This window comes from Hemicordylus capensis, chromosome 2 (assembly GCF_027244095.1).
Source record: "Hemicordylus capensis ecotype Gifberg chromosome 2, rHemCap1.1.pri, whole genome shotgun sequence".
Classification (NCBI taxonomy): Eukaryota; Metazoa; Chordata; class Lepidosauria; order Squamata; family Cordylidae; genus Hemicordylus; species Hemicordylus capensis.
In genome coordinates, this window is record NC_069658.1 from 253,170,757 (window position 1) to 253,186,214 (window position 15,458).

The 15,458-nt window shown below is 46.7% G+C and overlaps 1 protein-coding gene across 7 annotated transcripts in view; it reads left to right on the forward strand.

Moving 5' to 3' along the window:
• Positions 1-15,458, forward strand: part of PPT2 (palmitoyl-protein thioesterase 2) — a 73,123-nt gene that overhangs the window by 23,659 nt on the left and 34,006 nt on the right. For 4 of the 7 annotated variants that reach the window (XM_053295607.1, XM_053295603.1, XM_053295602.1 and 1 more), the window contains exon 2: positions 13,826-13,998. In XM_053295607.1, coding sequence (XP_053151582.1) covers positions 13,837-13,998 — 162 coding nt within the window. In that variant the 5' untranslated portion in view covers positions 13,826-13,836. Of the gene's footprint in view, positions 1-2,925; positions 2,992-10,565; positions 10,719-13,825; positions 13,999-15,458 lie in introns of those variants that run through there. The other 3 variants (XM_053295606.1, XM_053295608.1, XM_053295604.1) reach the window with 3 other exon arrangements.

Genomic DNA, 15,458 nt, shown 5'->3' on the forward strand with positions numbered 1-15,458 from the left:
GTGTGTGTTGCTTTAAGGGCGGGTGGGTTGTGCTTACCCCTCCTGCCACTTTTCCCCCTCTGGTGCTCCAGTTTTTAGGGAAATCTTCGGGGCGGCAGCATTCCTCCCTGCCACCCCTGCCCCCTTGTTGCCTGCTAAAAGTGGAAGTAAGTTCCGCACATGCGCCCATCACTGTGACGCACGTGTGCTGGCAGAAAAAAAAAATTCTGCTGTGGTCCGCTGTCCTTTACTTGTCCATGGATGCCACCCATGAGTAAACAGGTGGCTGAAAATTGCGTTTTTGGTGCTGTTATTCCTTGAAAATGAGCCATAAAATGGTTCCAATGTACAAAATGTTGACCAGAAATGATCTCCGTGGTCATTTCTGGCTGTCTACAGATATGCAGATGTAACCTCTTTTTTGCCCTTTTAAATTAGCATATACCAAGGTTGGGTATCTATTACCCGACTGTGGATACGTGAAACTAAGTGCTGGACCCACGGTTAATGAGGTCCTCCTGTATAACTAATGTGATTTGCATGTGTATAACTAATAACTAATGTGATTTGCATGTTCTTCTAATGTGATTTGCATAACTAATGTGATTTGCATGTTCTTCTCATCTTAGGGAGGAGAGCTGGTCTTGTGGTAGCAAGTATGAATTGCCCCCTTTGCTAAGCAGTGTCTGCCCTGGTTGCCTTTGAATGGGAAACTAGAAGTGTGAGCACTGTAAGATATTCCCCTCAGGGGATGGAGCCACTCTGGGAAGAGCAGAAGGTTCCAACTTCCCTCCCTGGAATCTCCAAGATAGGGCTGAGAGAGGGATTCCTGCCTGCAACCTTGGAGAAGCTGCTGCCAGTCTGTGAAGACTATACTGAGCTAGATAGACCAATGGTCTGACTCAGTATATGGCACCTTTCTATGTTCCTTTGATCTGGTTACATTATTTGGGGGAAGTAACTGAACTTACTCAACTGTGAGAATTACTTTGGGGATTACTCAGTCATTGGTAAATTGCCTACCAATTCTGAAATAGTCAAATCCTATACATTTACCTCTTAAATCTGCTTCTGCTTCCTTACTTTTGTTTTGTTTCGCCATGTTTTGGGGAAGTATAAACAGCCATAGCACAGTGGCAGAGCATGTACTTTATTTGGAGAAGGGCCCAGGACAGGACGGTCCCTGGTAATATGGCAAAGCAGCACCTTTTCATCAAGTGATGCTTCCCTCGTATTTAGCCGGGGGTGGGGGTGGGGGAACAGAATGAATCCTTTCCAGTGGCTGCAGCTGACGTCTGTCCTGTGTTTCTTACTAGACTGGGAGCCCATTTGGGGCAGAAAACCGTCTTCTATTTCTTTTACAATGCAAATCGCTTTGAGAACTTTTGTTGTTGGTTGAAAAGCAGTATATCAATATTGCTTAGTAACAGTGAGCTCCTTTTTAACCCTCCTCCTGAGGGTTAACTAAATAGTCCCATTGGTTACATTGCATGCTCCCCAGCTTTTCTGGTTTAGGGCTGTGTACGGAACCGGGTGGGCCCCGTTCAAAGGCGGGAGGGTGTCTGCCTTTAAGGGCAGGGGAGGGTGCATGCACTCCTCGCTCCGCTTTCCCTCCCCCACCAGTGGTGGTTTCCTCAAAGTCCATCGGGGCAGCAGCGTACCTCCCTGCCGCCCCATTGCCCCCTTTACTGGATATAACCGGAAGTATTTGACGTGCCTGCGCATGTCGTGCAGGGAGGTACACTGCTGCCCTGATGGAATTGGAGGAGACTGAGCACTGGTGGGGGAGGGAAAGCGGAAGGAGGAATAAGTGCACCCTCCCCCGCCCTTAAAGGCAGACACCCTCCCGCCTTCAAACCAGCCAGTGTTCGAACTTGTGGTGAGGAGAGCTGGTCTTGTGGTAGCAGGCATGACTTGTCCCCTTAGCTAAGCAGGGTCCGCCCTGGCTGTATATGAATGGGAGACTAGAAGTGTGAGCACTGTAAGATATTCCCCTCAGGGGATGTAGCCACCCTGGGAAGAGCAGAAGGTTTCAAGTTCCCTCCCTGGCAGCATCTCCAAGATAGGGCTGAGAGAGATTCCTGTCTGCAACCTTGGAGAAGCCGCTGCCAGTCTGTGAAGACAATACTGAGCTAGATAGACCAATGGTCTGACTCAGTATATGGCAGTTTCCTATGTTCCTGTGTTGTTCGGAGGCCTGTAAAAGGGCCTGCGAACAGGTTCATGCACATCCTTACCAAGGTTGCCTTACCCTGTCTTATAAGTGCCTATTTTCTGTGTATATGTAAAGCATCATGTTGATTTTTTTTAAAAAATGATAAAAGAGGAAAGAACTGGGATTTCTTTAAAACACAGACATTTCTAAACCAGAATAAGCCAGTCCAAATTATTATTGGTTAACCCTAATGAATGTATGTATAAGATCACTGATGACCATTTGGTCAGACTGAAAAATAGATCTCTGGTAATCTTAGTAAGAGTCAAGAATGTTATCTTTGCATGCAGAAGGTCCCAGGTTCAACCTCTGGCTTCTCCAGGTAGGGCAGGAAATGACTTATATCCGAAACCTTGGATAGCTGCTGCTAGTCAGTGTCCACTGTGCTGAACTAGATGGACCAGTGGCCTGACTCAGTATATGACAGCTTCCTAGGTTTGTTTGCAGTACTGTGCAAAAACCAGCCATGCGGATGGACTCTAGCAGTTTTTGATGTATCAATTTGGTGTGGCAGAGCTGGGAAACTCCTCACAGGTGCTACCTTCCTTGTTCCTCACTACTTGCCCTTAGCTGAGTCCTGCACAGAGCAAAGGACTGGAACAACTGAAGGAGTTCCTGTCCCCGCCGACATGCATCATGATTGGCTGAAGGTAGGGGTGGGGCTAGGAGAAGGCCTTATAACTACAAGGATCTGGGAAGGGAGCCAATAACAGGCTGTAAAACTGCTCAGCCAAAGCAGAGAAATAGAATTAAATTTCAGAATTGGGGGACGTGTACTTCATGCAGCCTTGAGACAGGTAAGAGCCTGAGGTAACTGAGTGCTGAGTTCTGATTTCTCTGCCCCCTTGGCCCCCAAGGCAAGGCATCCTTTCATCCTCTTGAGGAGTAGATTAAGCCATCCACTCACCTGGCCCATGCTGAGGGAACTACAGCTCTTCCTTGTAATAGGTTGGAAAGGCTTAAATTGCTAACGTGGGAAGGAGTGAAACTTCAGGTTTGACCTAGAAGTCTATTTTCTTAACCCTGGATGTCTAGATTGTGGCTGCTCAGTGGTTATGGAGAAGTCTTTAGATTTCAGTCCTTTGCTTGTCTTTTTATTTATTTACTAGTAGGTGACACTTCTTGTTGAACAGGCAATGTAATTTTGTGTAGATTACACCTCTAGGAAAGTTCAGGAAATTATTATTATATATATATATATAAAAGAATGTTTTATTAATGAGCTTGCAGAAGGGAAGTAAAAGAACAGTATGAAATTTGTAGGATTTGAATGTCAAACATTATTGTATCAAGTCCATAGATGGTAAATTTGAACCATAGTAAATTTGAATCTGAGAAAGATCTTTTGCTTGTCTTGGGCATGATGTTGTTTTGGAATTACTGATCTGATTGAGTGTTAAAAATATATTCTGAGTAATAACATGGACAGAGCTATCAATGTATAGTCTTAAGCCCTTTTTCACACTAGGGAACCAGCTCAAACCAGACCGACCTCTAGACATCAGAGAGTTGAGGAGGGCAAACCTCAACCCTGGATTGGCCTCTAGGACTAGCATTGCATCAGAGATACACTGGCTCTTCTCATTGGATCCCAGAGCTATCTCTCTCTGGAAGAGTGGGAAAGGCTTCCCCCTCCTTGATTGATATAAAATAGGGGCCAAGACCACCACCACCCCAGCCATTTTGTCACCAGTTCATCTGGTGTCCCAAAAAGGGAGATGCTGTAGAGATTAATGCTCTCTGTCAAGGGCCTGCCTACTGCTAGGCTAAGGTAAAACACAATGCTAGTTAGGTGTTGTTGTTTTTAATGTTTTGTATTTTCTTTTGAATCCCCGTGTGCCTTTCTTTACTCCCCATTTCCTCTTTATCTTGTGTGCAACTCCTGTTTCTTAAGAAATGTCATATACTTGGAAGTGGCTTCAGTCTGTTTCAAAAGGTTTTGGAGGCTTACTTGCAAAACGCTTCTTTGTGGGCCTCATAAGGTCATGCGCTGCTGATGAATTGTTTCTAGATTAATATTCATTCATTCATTCATTCGATTTCTATACCGCCCTTCCAGAAATGGCTCAGGGCGGTTTACACAGAGAAATAATAAATATATTGTTTATCTAGAGCTGGGTTGTGTGGACTGTGGCTGTGCAGTGCCAGCAAGTCCCAAGACTGATAGGTCTAGGTTGTTGAAGCTGTGTCTGAGCCTGGTCAGTGGCTTTAGATCAGTCTTCAGTGGTGGCAGCCTACCTTGAAGGAGCAGCATGCTCTTAAATTGGGATCGGAGTGATCTCTCTACTGAGGGTGCAGGAAAGCACAGAGTAAGCCCAGGTCTGTCTCGTCTTGCTCACTGGTAGCATTCTGGACCTGACAGCATGTGGAGGTCTTGCTCCTTCATTTTTTAGGGTGCATTTGTGCACAGAAGGAACTCATGGGCTCAGTGCTTTAGTGTGTAGCCGGAAGTGTGTGGAACTGGAAAGTACAGCTTATAGCAAGGCATGGATTCCGCTGTCTTAGTACAGTTTGTTTTCCTCTGCCATGTGACAAGCAAGGGATTAGGACAGGCAGCGAGCATATTCCATGTGGTTTGGATCCCAAACCACATGGAATATGCTCGCTGCCTGTCCTAATCCCTTGCTTGTTACATGGCAGGGGAAAACAAACTGTACTAAGACAGCGGAATCCATGCCTTGCTGTAAGCTGTACTTTCCAGTTCCACACACTTCCGGCTACACACTGGCTGTCAAGGGGGCAGGGCAGATGGGGAGCGAGAAATTGACGGTTTGCAGCTAGCAAAAGGAGCATCAAGAGCAAAGTCTCCCAAGGACAATCCTGACCCAGAAACCTTCTCATGGCAGGAGATGTGCAAACTTGGATCCCCAGATAACGTTAGACTACGCCTCCCATCATCTCCATCACAGTGGCAGGGGTATGGGAGTTGTAGTCCAACGTTATCTGTTTGAGAAGTCCATTTTTGGAAGGGTGGTATATAAATCAGATCAAATAAATAAATAGATGAATATAGGGTACAGTGGCCTTGCCTGAACTTCTATGACCTATTGATGGTTAAGAGGCTTCCGTATTGGTCTGGTTGGTCTCCTCATAGCTCTCTCCTTTGGCCAGAGCTGAGAGGCAGAATACCTGCTTGCTACCCTCCTCTGAAGATTGCTTATGATGAGCAAGAAATGTCTGCTCTCTGTTTGTGAACATTCCTCCCCCCCCCAATATAATAAGCATGCTTTTCTCTTGGGCAGGAAAATCTGAAACATTTTCAAAGGCAAGGAATTTATAATCCAGATCAGGGATTTGTGAGCTATTACAACAATCTCTCCTGCCCCACTTCTGAATACCGAGGGCCTTTTTAATAAAACGCAAAGGTTGCCAGTCACTTGTAATCTAATTTTGCAAATAGCCTGTTAGCCTCAGGGCCCGTGTGTGTGTGTGTGTGTGTGTGTTCAGCTTTATAAAACAACCCTTCATCTGCAGTTATGCAAATGTTTGCCATTCCTGGAAACCAGGCATGCTTTATATATTCCAAAGAATCTGCTGATGATGATCCATTTGACCCACTAAAGAGTGCTTTGAGACTTGAAAGCTTGCATGCTTCTACAACAAACTAAACGGAAAAGTATAAATTTGACCTCTTGGATCCAAAACTGGTGAGTGGCAAGGAGTTGCTGCTATTGTTTGCTCTATACCAGTTGAGATTGGGGAAGTCTGATTAGTGCTTTTCTTGACTAGAGGAGATTTTTTAGGTGACAGTCTGGATAATGGGAAGTGCTTGCTGAATCTTGTGTTAGTGATCAAATCTGAATGTTGGTTACTGGTATAACATAGCTGCACTTTGATCTAGTGATATACTGGGTTGTGGCAACCTTGTATGGAAGGGATCTCTGAAAGCTGGTGTCCTTCATCATTTAGGAAGCTGCCATTTACTCAGTCAGACCACTGGTCCATTTAGCTCAGTATTGTGTATTCTGACTGGCAGCAGCTCTCTAGGCTTCAGGCGGGAATCTTTCTCCACCCCACCAGGAGATCCCTGGGATTTAACCTAGGACCTTCTGAATGCTAAGCAGATGCTCTACCACCGAGCTATAGCCCCGTTCCCAAGAACCTTTCCCCTCATGGGATGGAGCCGCTCTAGGAAGCGCAGGAAGTTCCAAGTTCCCTCCATGGCAGCACCTCCCTGGGCTGAGAGAGATTCCTGCCTGCAACCTTGAAGAAGCCGCTGCCAGTCTGTGAAGATTTTACTGAGCTAGATAGACCAATGGTCTGACTCAGCATATGGCAGCTTCTTACTTTTTTCTCTCCTAACCTTATCATGGGCACACTATATGTGATTACTATTACTTGTGGGTTTCTGTGCTCAGTATTAAATTTATTTATAGGAAAGAGTGGTTTTAATAATGGAATAGAAGCCACGTTTTATGGAGGAGAACAGGATGTGAGTGAAATATGGATCTGACCATATAAGACTGGACGCATACCAAGATGAAGCTAGAAAAAAAGAGGCACATTCAGGGGCGTAACTACCATTAGGCAAGGGGAGGTGGCTGCCTGGGGGCCCCCATGCCTCGAGGGCCCCCCCAGAGGCAAGTAATATGTGAAGTGAGTGTGTGTATCAGCGAGGGGCCCATTTTAAAATTTTGTCTCTGGGCCCACTCGAGCCTCGTTACGCCCCTGGGCACACTAAATGTGTGGTGTGCATGTGCACAAGAGCAGTGTTGGGACCTGAACTAAGCACACAGAAATGTTGTGTATTGAATCATCATGAAACTAACTGTTAAGTTTATTTTGATTATTTTGTAAGCAGGAGGAGCACTGGATTTAGAGGTGTGTGTGAGTGTGCGTGTGTGTGCCCCCACATGCAAACTGAATGCATTGGGACCCCTGCCTGCATTCCTGAGATTGGTTGGTTTTGTTGGGCAAAGGAAGACATGTTGGAATTGGCCACATCTCGCCACTTGGCAGTTCATGTAAACAAGCTGCACTTGTTCCCAGAAGGGTGAGTTGGACAGAGTTGATGCCAGCACTGTGAACAGAACATAGTGAACAGAAAGCTTGACTTGGATCAGGGTGGGCAGAGTTCAAGTGTCACGTCCACCTTGGATTGACTGGCTGGCCTTCGGGACAAATCGCTCTGAGCCAGGGTGCCTCCATCTGAATAGGACAAATTGTGCTGAAATTGCTCTCAACTTACTACTTAAATTAGCAGGAGCAATAGGGATAGGGAGCATTTCCAGTCAATACATTATGTCCCATGCTAATAATAGTAGTACTACCTTTGTCAGCCGCCTGTGATGATTAGGGTCTCTTTAGAAAAACAGCAGGCTTGGCTGATTACATAATCTCGCGGAAGTGTCAAGCTTGTGACTGAACTGGACCACTTTGGTTTGTACAGGGGTGGGGTATTCCAAGACTAAATATTTCCCCTTACAAGGGGAAAAAATTCTGTACACATAGCAAACCAGCATGCCAGGGATAGGCCAGACCCTGACCTGTAACTCTGTGTGCAGGGGATGTTTGTACAGAGGACTGCTTAGTTCTTCTCCTGCAACAACTCACCTACAGTCTGAAGCAGTGTTCCCTTTAACAGGGATTCCCAGATGCTGTTGACTATAACTCCCAGCATCAAGTTCCAAGTTCCCTCCCTGGCTTCTCCAAGATAGGGCTGAGAGAGATTCCTGCCTGCAACCTTGGAGAAGCTGCTGCTAGTCTGTGAAGACAATACTGAGCTAGATAGACCAATGGTCTGGCTCAGTATATTGCAGGTTCCTATGTTCCATCCCCAGTTGCAATAGCCTTTGCTTGGGGATTATGGGAGTTGTAGTCCACAGCAGGGAATCCCTGTTAGAGGGAACACTGGTCTGAAGTGGCACAGCCCAGGTACAAGTTTACCACTGCAATAAGGACTTTGGCCTAAGCATGGTGGAAATGAGATTTGGCTCACAAATTTCTCATTTTGTCCCATGGATTTCACTGGGTAGCTGACATACCACCACCACCACCACCCCCAGTATCTTTTTCCATGAAGCTTTTAGCATAACTCCAAGGTCCCCATACCCTACTGCAATTAAGTCTAAGTACACATAACTGATACAATTGCCTGTCCTTCCCCTTTATTTTCTCTCTCTCCTTTTCACTTCCCTTCCTTTATCTCCCATGTGTCAGTTCTTAAATTGTAAACCCCTTGGGGCCAGGGACCTGTCCTCTCATTCTTCATTAAGTGCCATGCCACATGGATAATGTATATAGATAATGATGTCTTTCAGTAAACTTCTGTCATTTTGTACCCTTTGCAATATGGAGACGATGTTGGGCTACCTTACAGGGCAGTTGTAGAGATAATATATGTGATTACTCTAAAATATAGGAGTGTTACGATATTTCCCTGAATCCAAGACTAGGTTTCCCCCAAGTTCTTTAAAACATAAGAACAGTCCTGCTGGATCAGGCCCAAGGCCCATCTAGTCTGCTTCACACAGTGGCCCACCTGATTCTAGTGAAGTGCACGGAGGCGTGGTTTGATGCCGGCGGGGGTCTCCCTTTAAGGGCGGGGGGGTTGCACTTTCCCCTCCTGCCACTTTCCCCCCACTGGTGCTCCATTTTTAAAAAAAGTTTTGGGGGCAGCAGCATTCTTCCCTGCCGCTCCTGCCCCTGTTGTTCCCTGGAAATACAGGAAGTATGGGCTGCGCATGTGCCCACCACCGTGCGTGCGCACGTCACGCATGCAGCGTGTGCAAGCAATGTACAACGTGAGTGGTGGGCACGTGTGCGCAGTGGTGGGCACACGCACAGCCTGTACTTCCTGTATTTCCAGACAACAGGAGAGGGGCGGCAGGGATAAATGCTGCTGCCCCGAAATCTATTTATTTATTTCAAGGGGGAAAGCAGCGGGAGGGATAAGTGCAACCCTCACACCCTTAAAGGGAGATACCCCACCAGCGTCTAACTTTGAACCGGCACCAGCACGAACCAGTTCGCAGGCCTCTTGCATGGCCTTCGGACTGGTTTGTGCACATCCCTATCAGATTCCTCTAGGAAGCTCACAGGCAAGAGCTGAGGGCATGCCCTCTCTCCTACTGTTGCTACCCTGCAACTGGTATTTAGAGGCCTCTGAGGCTGGAGGTGGAGGTGGCCTATAGCCCTCAGACTAGTAGCCATTGATAGACCAGTCCTCCCATGTCTTTTTCTAAACCCTCATTAAAGCCATCCATACTGTTGGTTTGGTTGTCACTACATCTTGTGGCAGAGAATTCCATAGGCTAATTGTTCATTGTGTGGAAAAAGTACTTCCTTTTGTCGATCTTAAATTTCATGGCAATCAGTTTCATGAGATGACCCTTGGTTCTAGTGTTGTGAGAGAGGGAGAAAAATTTCTGTCTATCCACCTTCTCCACACCATGCATGGTTTTATAGACCTCTATCATGTCTCCCTGCAGTCTTTTTTCTAAACTAAATAGCCCCAGGTGTTGCAGCCTTGCCTCGTAAAGAAGGTGCTCTAGGCTGACCATCTTGGTTGCCCTCTTCTGCACCTTTTCCAGTTCCACCTTTTGATGTTAGAAATGGGGGGGGGGTTAAAAATTGAGGGGGCCGGCTTAAAATCAGAGTCCCCTTCCTTTGGGGTAAATAAAGGTATAAATGCTGTAAATTGGTTAAATACTATTGTTTTTAAGAGGTCATCTTAAATTCACAGTCTTCTAATCCTTAGGAAGGCAAGAAGTGGGGTTCAGAAAGCCAAGCCTGAGAAGTGGGGTGGGTGGATGTTTGGGGACATAAAGTATCCTGTGGGTGTGACTATATCCACAAAGAAACTGGCTCTAGATTTGCAGTGGTCCACCCCAAGTGCTGAGTTGAAATTGTGCCATGAGCTGGAGAGGGGTTCTGGTCCATGTGCTTATTTTGATTAGTATTGCTAACCTGATTGGCATGTTCTTATCTCATCTGGTCAAATGACTTTGGGGAAGTAACAGCGCTTAATCAACCATGGGAATTGCTTTGGGGATGACTTCCCCAATGCTGAAGTGGTTAATTCTGGAGATGAATCACTTTCGCATGTGAGCCACATCCTGTATGTCAACCTAAAAAAAATAAGTATATATACAGTCATCCCTTGCCAACCACAGTCTTACCAACTGCGATTTTGAGTATATGCGATTGGAAATTGTGACAGGTCTAGGTAACACCTAGGTAATTTTGGAGCCTGGACCTAAAGGCTTTGGGAGGCCCCACTGCCTGCTAGAGGCCCCCCTCCACCACTGCAAGTTAAGCATCATCCCTCTACACACACACATCCACCATGACACATGTGTGTGTCCTCACTTCCCCCTTTGTCTCCAAAGCACACAGCACAGGTCATTATCACACTTGATCGCCCGGTGCAGTGCAGGCCAGCAGCAGCCACACCACCCAAAACAGACTGAAGAGGATTTGGGGGCTCCGCGGAGGTGTGGAGGCCCTGGACTTTAGCCCCGAAGTCCAGGGGTAAGAGCACTGTCATGAGAGCTCAGAGGAAGGCAGCCATTATAGGCTAAAGGTAAAGTGTGCCGTCAAGTTGATTTCGACTCCTGGTGCCCACAGAGCCCTGTGGTTTTGTTTGGTAGAATACAGGAGGGGTTTACCATTGCCTCCTCCCGTGCAGTATGAGATGATGCCTTTCAGTATCTTCCTATATTGCTGCTGCCTGATATAGTACCAGTTGGAATTTGAACTGGCAACCTTCTGCTTGTTAGTCAAGCATTTCCCCACTGCGCCACTTAAGGTGACTTCTCTATGACTTTTACAAAGCATTTAATATTCAGGGAATATATTTTGTGTTCTGATTTTGATGACTGAAATAGTCCTATAGGCCAAACATTGGAAGTTAGGTATAGTGCTTAAACACAGAGAGGGTGGCAAGGCAAGGTTGTTTCTGTTTTTGTTTCTAAAGATGAGCAAATTAAAGAAATGATGCATCTTAGAAGGACTGTGTAACTTGATCAGGTTTACAGATTCTTGGGTAAAGATTTACTGGAATTAGGAAGTTATTTTATTATACCGCCTTGGGGTTATCTTTTTAACGAAAGGCGGTATATAAATGCAAAAAAAAAAAAAATTATATGTAACCACATGTGGTTATCCTGATCAACCTGTGATGTGTATTTGGTAATATGTTTTGCAAGCACATTGTGTTTCGTTTCTGCTAATAGGGCCAACTTTTTTTTTTTAACTTGTTAAAAAGTATGTACAGGAGAAGGCACTTTGGTCTGAGAGCATGGTGTCTTGGGGGGCTTTAATTTTTTGCCCCATCGGAGTCCTGATTCAGATGCCCTCCCAACCGCTGCTTGAACAGAAAGAAAACTTCTCATTTTGTACTAATGAGAGCTTTATTTTGGGGGGCAGATTGGAGCCATTAGAGGCACCAGCCAGGATTGGGACCATGATGGTGGAACCAAAGGGCCAAAGCCCTCTTCCCTTCCTCCTCCATGCCATGGTTGTAATCCAGATGAGGCCTCTTATAGAAAACTAAAATGCAGAAATTCAGGCAGGAGCAAGGTTGCCTTTTCTCAGCCAGAAAATCTCCCCAATTCCCTGGTTATGCATGCTGTTTACTTTGGGGGGGGGGGAACGGGCACATCAACCTAACAGAGGACTACTTTTTCTCTCTCTTTCTCTTTCTCTGGATAGTTTGGCCATTACTCTTGTAATCTCTTACCTGGGCGTTTTTCACACAGCAGGCTTTACTGCGTGTTTACTGCAAATTTGAAGCTGCCACAAAAAATGACACAAAAATTGGATATTTTTACCCTGGATATAAATCATGCTACACTCTAAGATTTCATGAAAAACCCAAATAATGTGTGAAGTGCTCCCCGATAGCTCTCAGGGACTTTGGGGTAAATCTGGCTGATATATGAACGCACACCCTCCATTATGAGGGAGATGGGAGCTTAAAGCCCTGTGTGAAAAACACCCCAGGGAATCCTTTATAAAACTAATAAATAAAATTTGGGGGGCGGGGGGAGGGAATCCAGGCAGAAACAAATTTGCTGCATCTGGCCTGAGGATTTGGACTATTACCTTAAAAAAAGGGGGGGGGGTTTGGGGGGAGAAAGTTCTAGGCAGCAACAGAGGCTGCAGTTCTGCCCCTCTCACCCCAGACCCTCACCAGTCTCTCTTCCTGCTCTTTCCCCCTAACCACAGTGGCATAAAATTGAAGTCCTGCTTGCAACATCAGGCAGGGGAGGAGGATGCAGGTGGGATAGGGAGGGTAGAAGCCATGGCAGCTCTCTCTGCCTCAAAAAATGTAAAAGTATAGGCAAAATCTCTGTTGTGATCTAGCTGCTGTGGGTAGAGAAAGAGGCAAATTGCACTGCAGGAACCAAGGAGGAACATAGGAAGCTGCCATATATGAGTCAGACCATTGGTTCATCTAGCTCAGTATTGTCTACACAGACTGGCAGCGGCTGCTCCAAGGTTGCAGACAGGAATCTCTCTCAGCCCTATACAGTACTACCTGTATATACCTCATAACGTTGTGGGTTTCCAAATCCTTGTGTGTAAATCTTTGTAGATATATCATGTACAAACAACCACTTTGTATATAATTGTGCTTTGGAAACGTACTGTATGCTTTGGTAGTTTGTTGGTTCAATAAAAAAAATCTTGTCCTATTTAAAAAAAATAAAAAATCTTGTCCTATCTTGGAGATGCCAGGGAGGGAACTCGGAACCTTCTGCTCTTCCCAGAGTGGTTCCATCCCCTGAGGGAAATATCTTACAGTGCTCACACTTCTAGTCTCGCATTAATATGCAACCAGGGTGGACCCTGCTTAGCTAAGGGGACAAGTCATGCTTGCTACCACAAGATCAGCTCTTGTGGTAGGAGGAGCTGGGTGAATGCTAGGAAAGGCAGCAAAAGGAGGGATTGACCTGATGTGAGGGCCCATAAAATATTTGGTGGAAAACGTTTTTCTTCCATCTTTCCCTGGCCTTTGAGAAAAAGAGGTGGGGAGAATCCAGTTTTTCCATCTTTCGCCATGGGCAGTAGGGGGAAGAAATTTCCCTAGGCCTTGACACTTCTAGTCCTGAGGGTTATTGCCTTCATTTTCTGCTTGTACAACTTCCTGGAGGGATGTGTGTGTTGTGATACATTTCTCCACTCTGTTTTATCCTTGCCTCCGCCCAGCAAGGTAGGTTAAAGTACAGTGTGCCGTCGGGTCAGTATCCTTGCCTCAGCCCAGCAAGGTAGGTTAAAGTACAGTGTGCCGTCGGGTCAGTGTCTACTCTTGGCGCCCACAGAGCCCTGTGGTTGTCTTTGGTAGAATACAGGAGGGTTTTACCATGGCCTCCTCCCATGCAGTATGAGATGATGCCTTTCAGCACCTTCCTATATTGCTGCTGCCCAGTATAGGTGTTTCACATAGTCTGGGAAACATACCAGCAGGGATTCGAACTGGCAGCCTCTGGCTTGCTAGTCAAGTCACTTCCCCACTGCGCCATTAGGTAGGTTAGGCTGAGAGATTGAGTCACGCAGGGCTCCCAGTGAGTGGGGTTTGGAATGCAGGTCCCACCACTTCAGCCTCTGATCTGACCCAGCAAGATTCTTCTTGTGTTCTTACTGGCAGGTGATGTTAATCCTTCTCTCTCTCTCTCTCTTGTCCAGACAGTGGGATCATGCGGCAGTACCAAGGCTATGTCAGGGTGCTGGCTCCTTTCTGCATCCTGGTCCTCTTCCTTCTGCTCACGCTCACTGCTTCCTACAAACCCATCATTGTTGTCCATGGCCTGTTTGACAGCCCGTCTGAATTCCAAATCCTAAAGGACTTCATCAATGAGGTAGGAGGAGGACTGGGAGCCAGGATACCATGGGAGGTGGTGTAGGATGTAACAATCCAGGGGTCCCCAACTTTTGGTCCCCAGATGGACTGCGACTCCCAGCATCCACAGTGGTTGTGTGTTGGTTGTGGATGATGGGAGTTGTAGTCCAGCATCATCTAGAGACTCGAGGCTGGGAACCCCTGTATAATGGATTAATCTCCAAGGGCCGAAAAGCAGAATGTGTATCAAGTTGGCCAATAACGGGAGGAGAGCTGGTCTTGTGGTAGCAAACATGAATTGTCCCCTTTGCTAAGCAGGGGCTGCCCTGGTTTGCATTTGAATGGGAGATGACATGTGTGATCACTGTAAGATATTCCGCTCGGGATGGAGCTGCTATGGGCCAGATCCTCTGGGGCAAGCACCTGCATGTTTGCATGTAGAAGGTTCCAAGTTCCCTCCCTGGCATCTCCAAGAGAGGGCTGAGAGTGACTCCTGCTTGTAACCTTGGAGAAGCCGCTGCCAGTCTGTCTAGACAATACTGAGCTAGATGGACCAATGGTCTGACTCAGTATATGGCAGCTTCCTATGTCCCTAAGGACACAATCCAAATGGTGTTCTGTACAGGGCCAGCCCAAGTTACTGTGGAGCCTGATGCCAAATGCTGCCTTGCTCCATGCCTCTGGTGGGTGCCAGCTCTCTTTCAAAGCTGACCTTTGCAAGCTTTGAAGTGGGACAGGAAGGAGGAAAGGTTGCCAGCTGCCTCCTCTTCTCTCCTTGTGCTTCTTGCATGCTTTGTATGGAGCAGGAGAACAGATGCTCCTTGCAAGGGTCAGGACAGTCCTGAAGAGCTGCTCTGATGACATTGGTGGAAAGCATTTTGCTGCCCAGCTGGCACCCCAGTAATCTGCCACCTGATGACATTGGTGGAAAGCATTTTGCTGCCCAGCTGGCACTCCCAGTAATCTGCCCAGCTGGCACCCCAGTAATCTGCCACCCTACTCAGCCTCATGAAAGGACTGCCCTTGCTTCAATAGCAAACTAAACCTATTCGTATTTAGCTTCAGGAGGCTCTGAAGCAAATCTGAGTGTAAGCAGAGGAGGATCCTCCTATCCACGAGAAGAGCTGGTCTTGTGGCAGCAAGTTTGAATTGCCCCCTTTGCTAAGCTGGGACTACCCTGGTTGCATTGGAATGGGAGACTACATGTGTAAGCACTTTAAGTTATTGCCCTAGGGGATGGGGAAGAGCGTCTGCATGTTTGCATGCAGAAGGCTCCAAGTTCCCTCCCTGGCATCTCCAAGACAGGGCTGAGAGAGACTCCTGCCTACAACTTTGGAGAAGCCACTCCCAGTCTGTCTAGACACTACTGAGCTAGATGGACCAATGGCCTGACTCTGTATAAGGCAGCTTTCTATGTTCCTAAGCTAGGCTCTGGAGAAGGGAAGAGCTCCTCCGGGACTGTTGCTTCTCTGTCTGGCT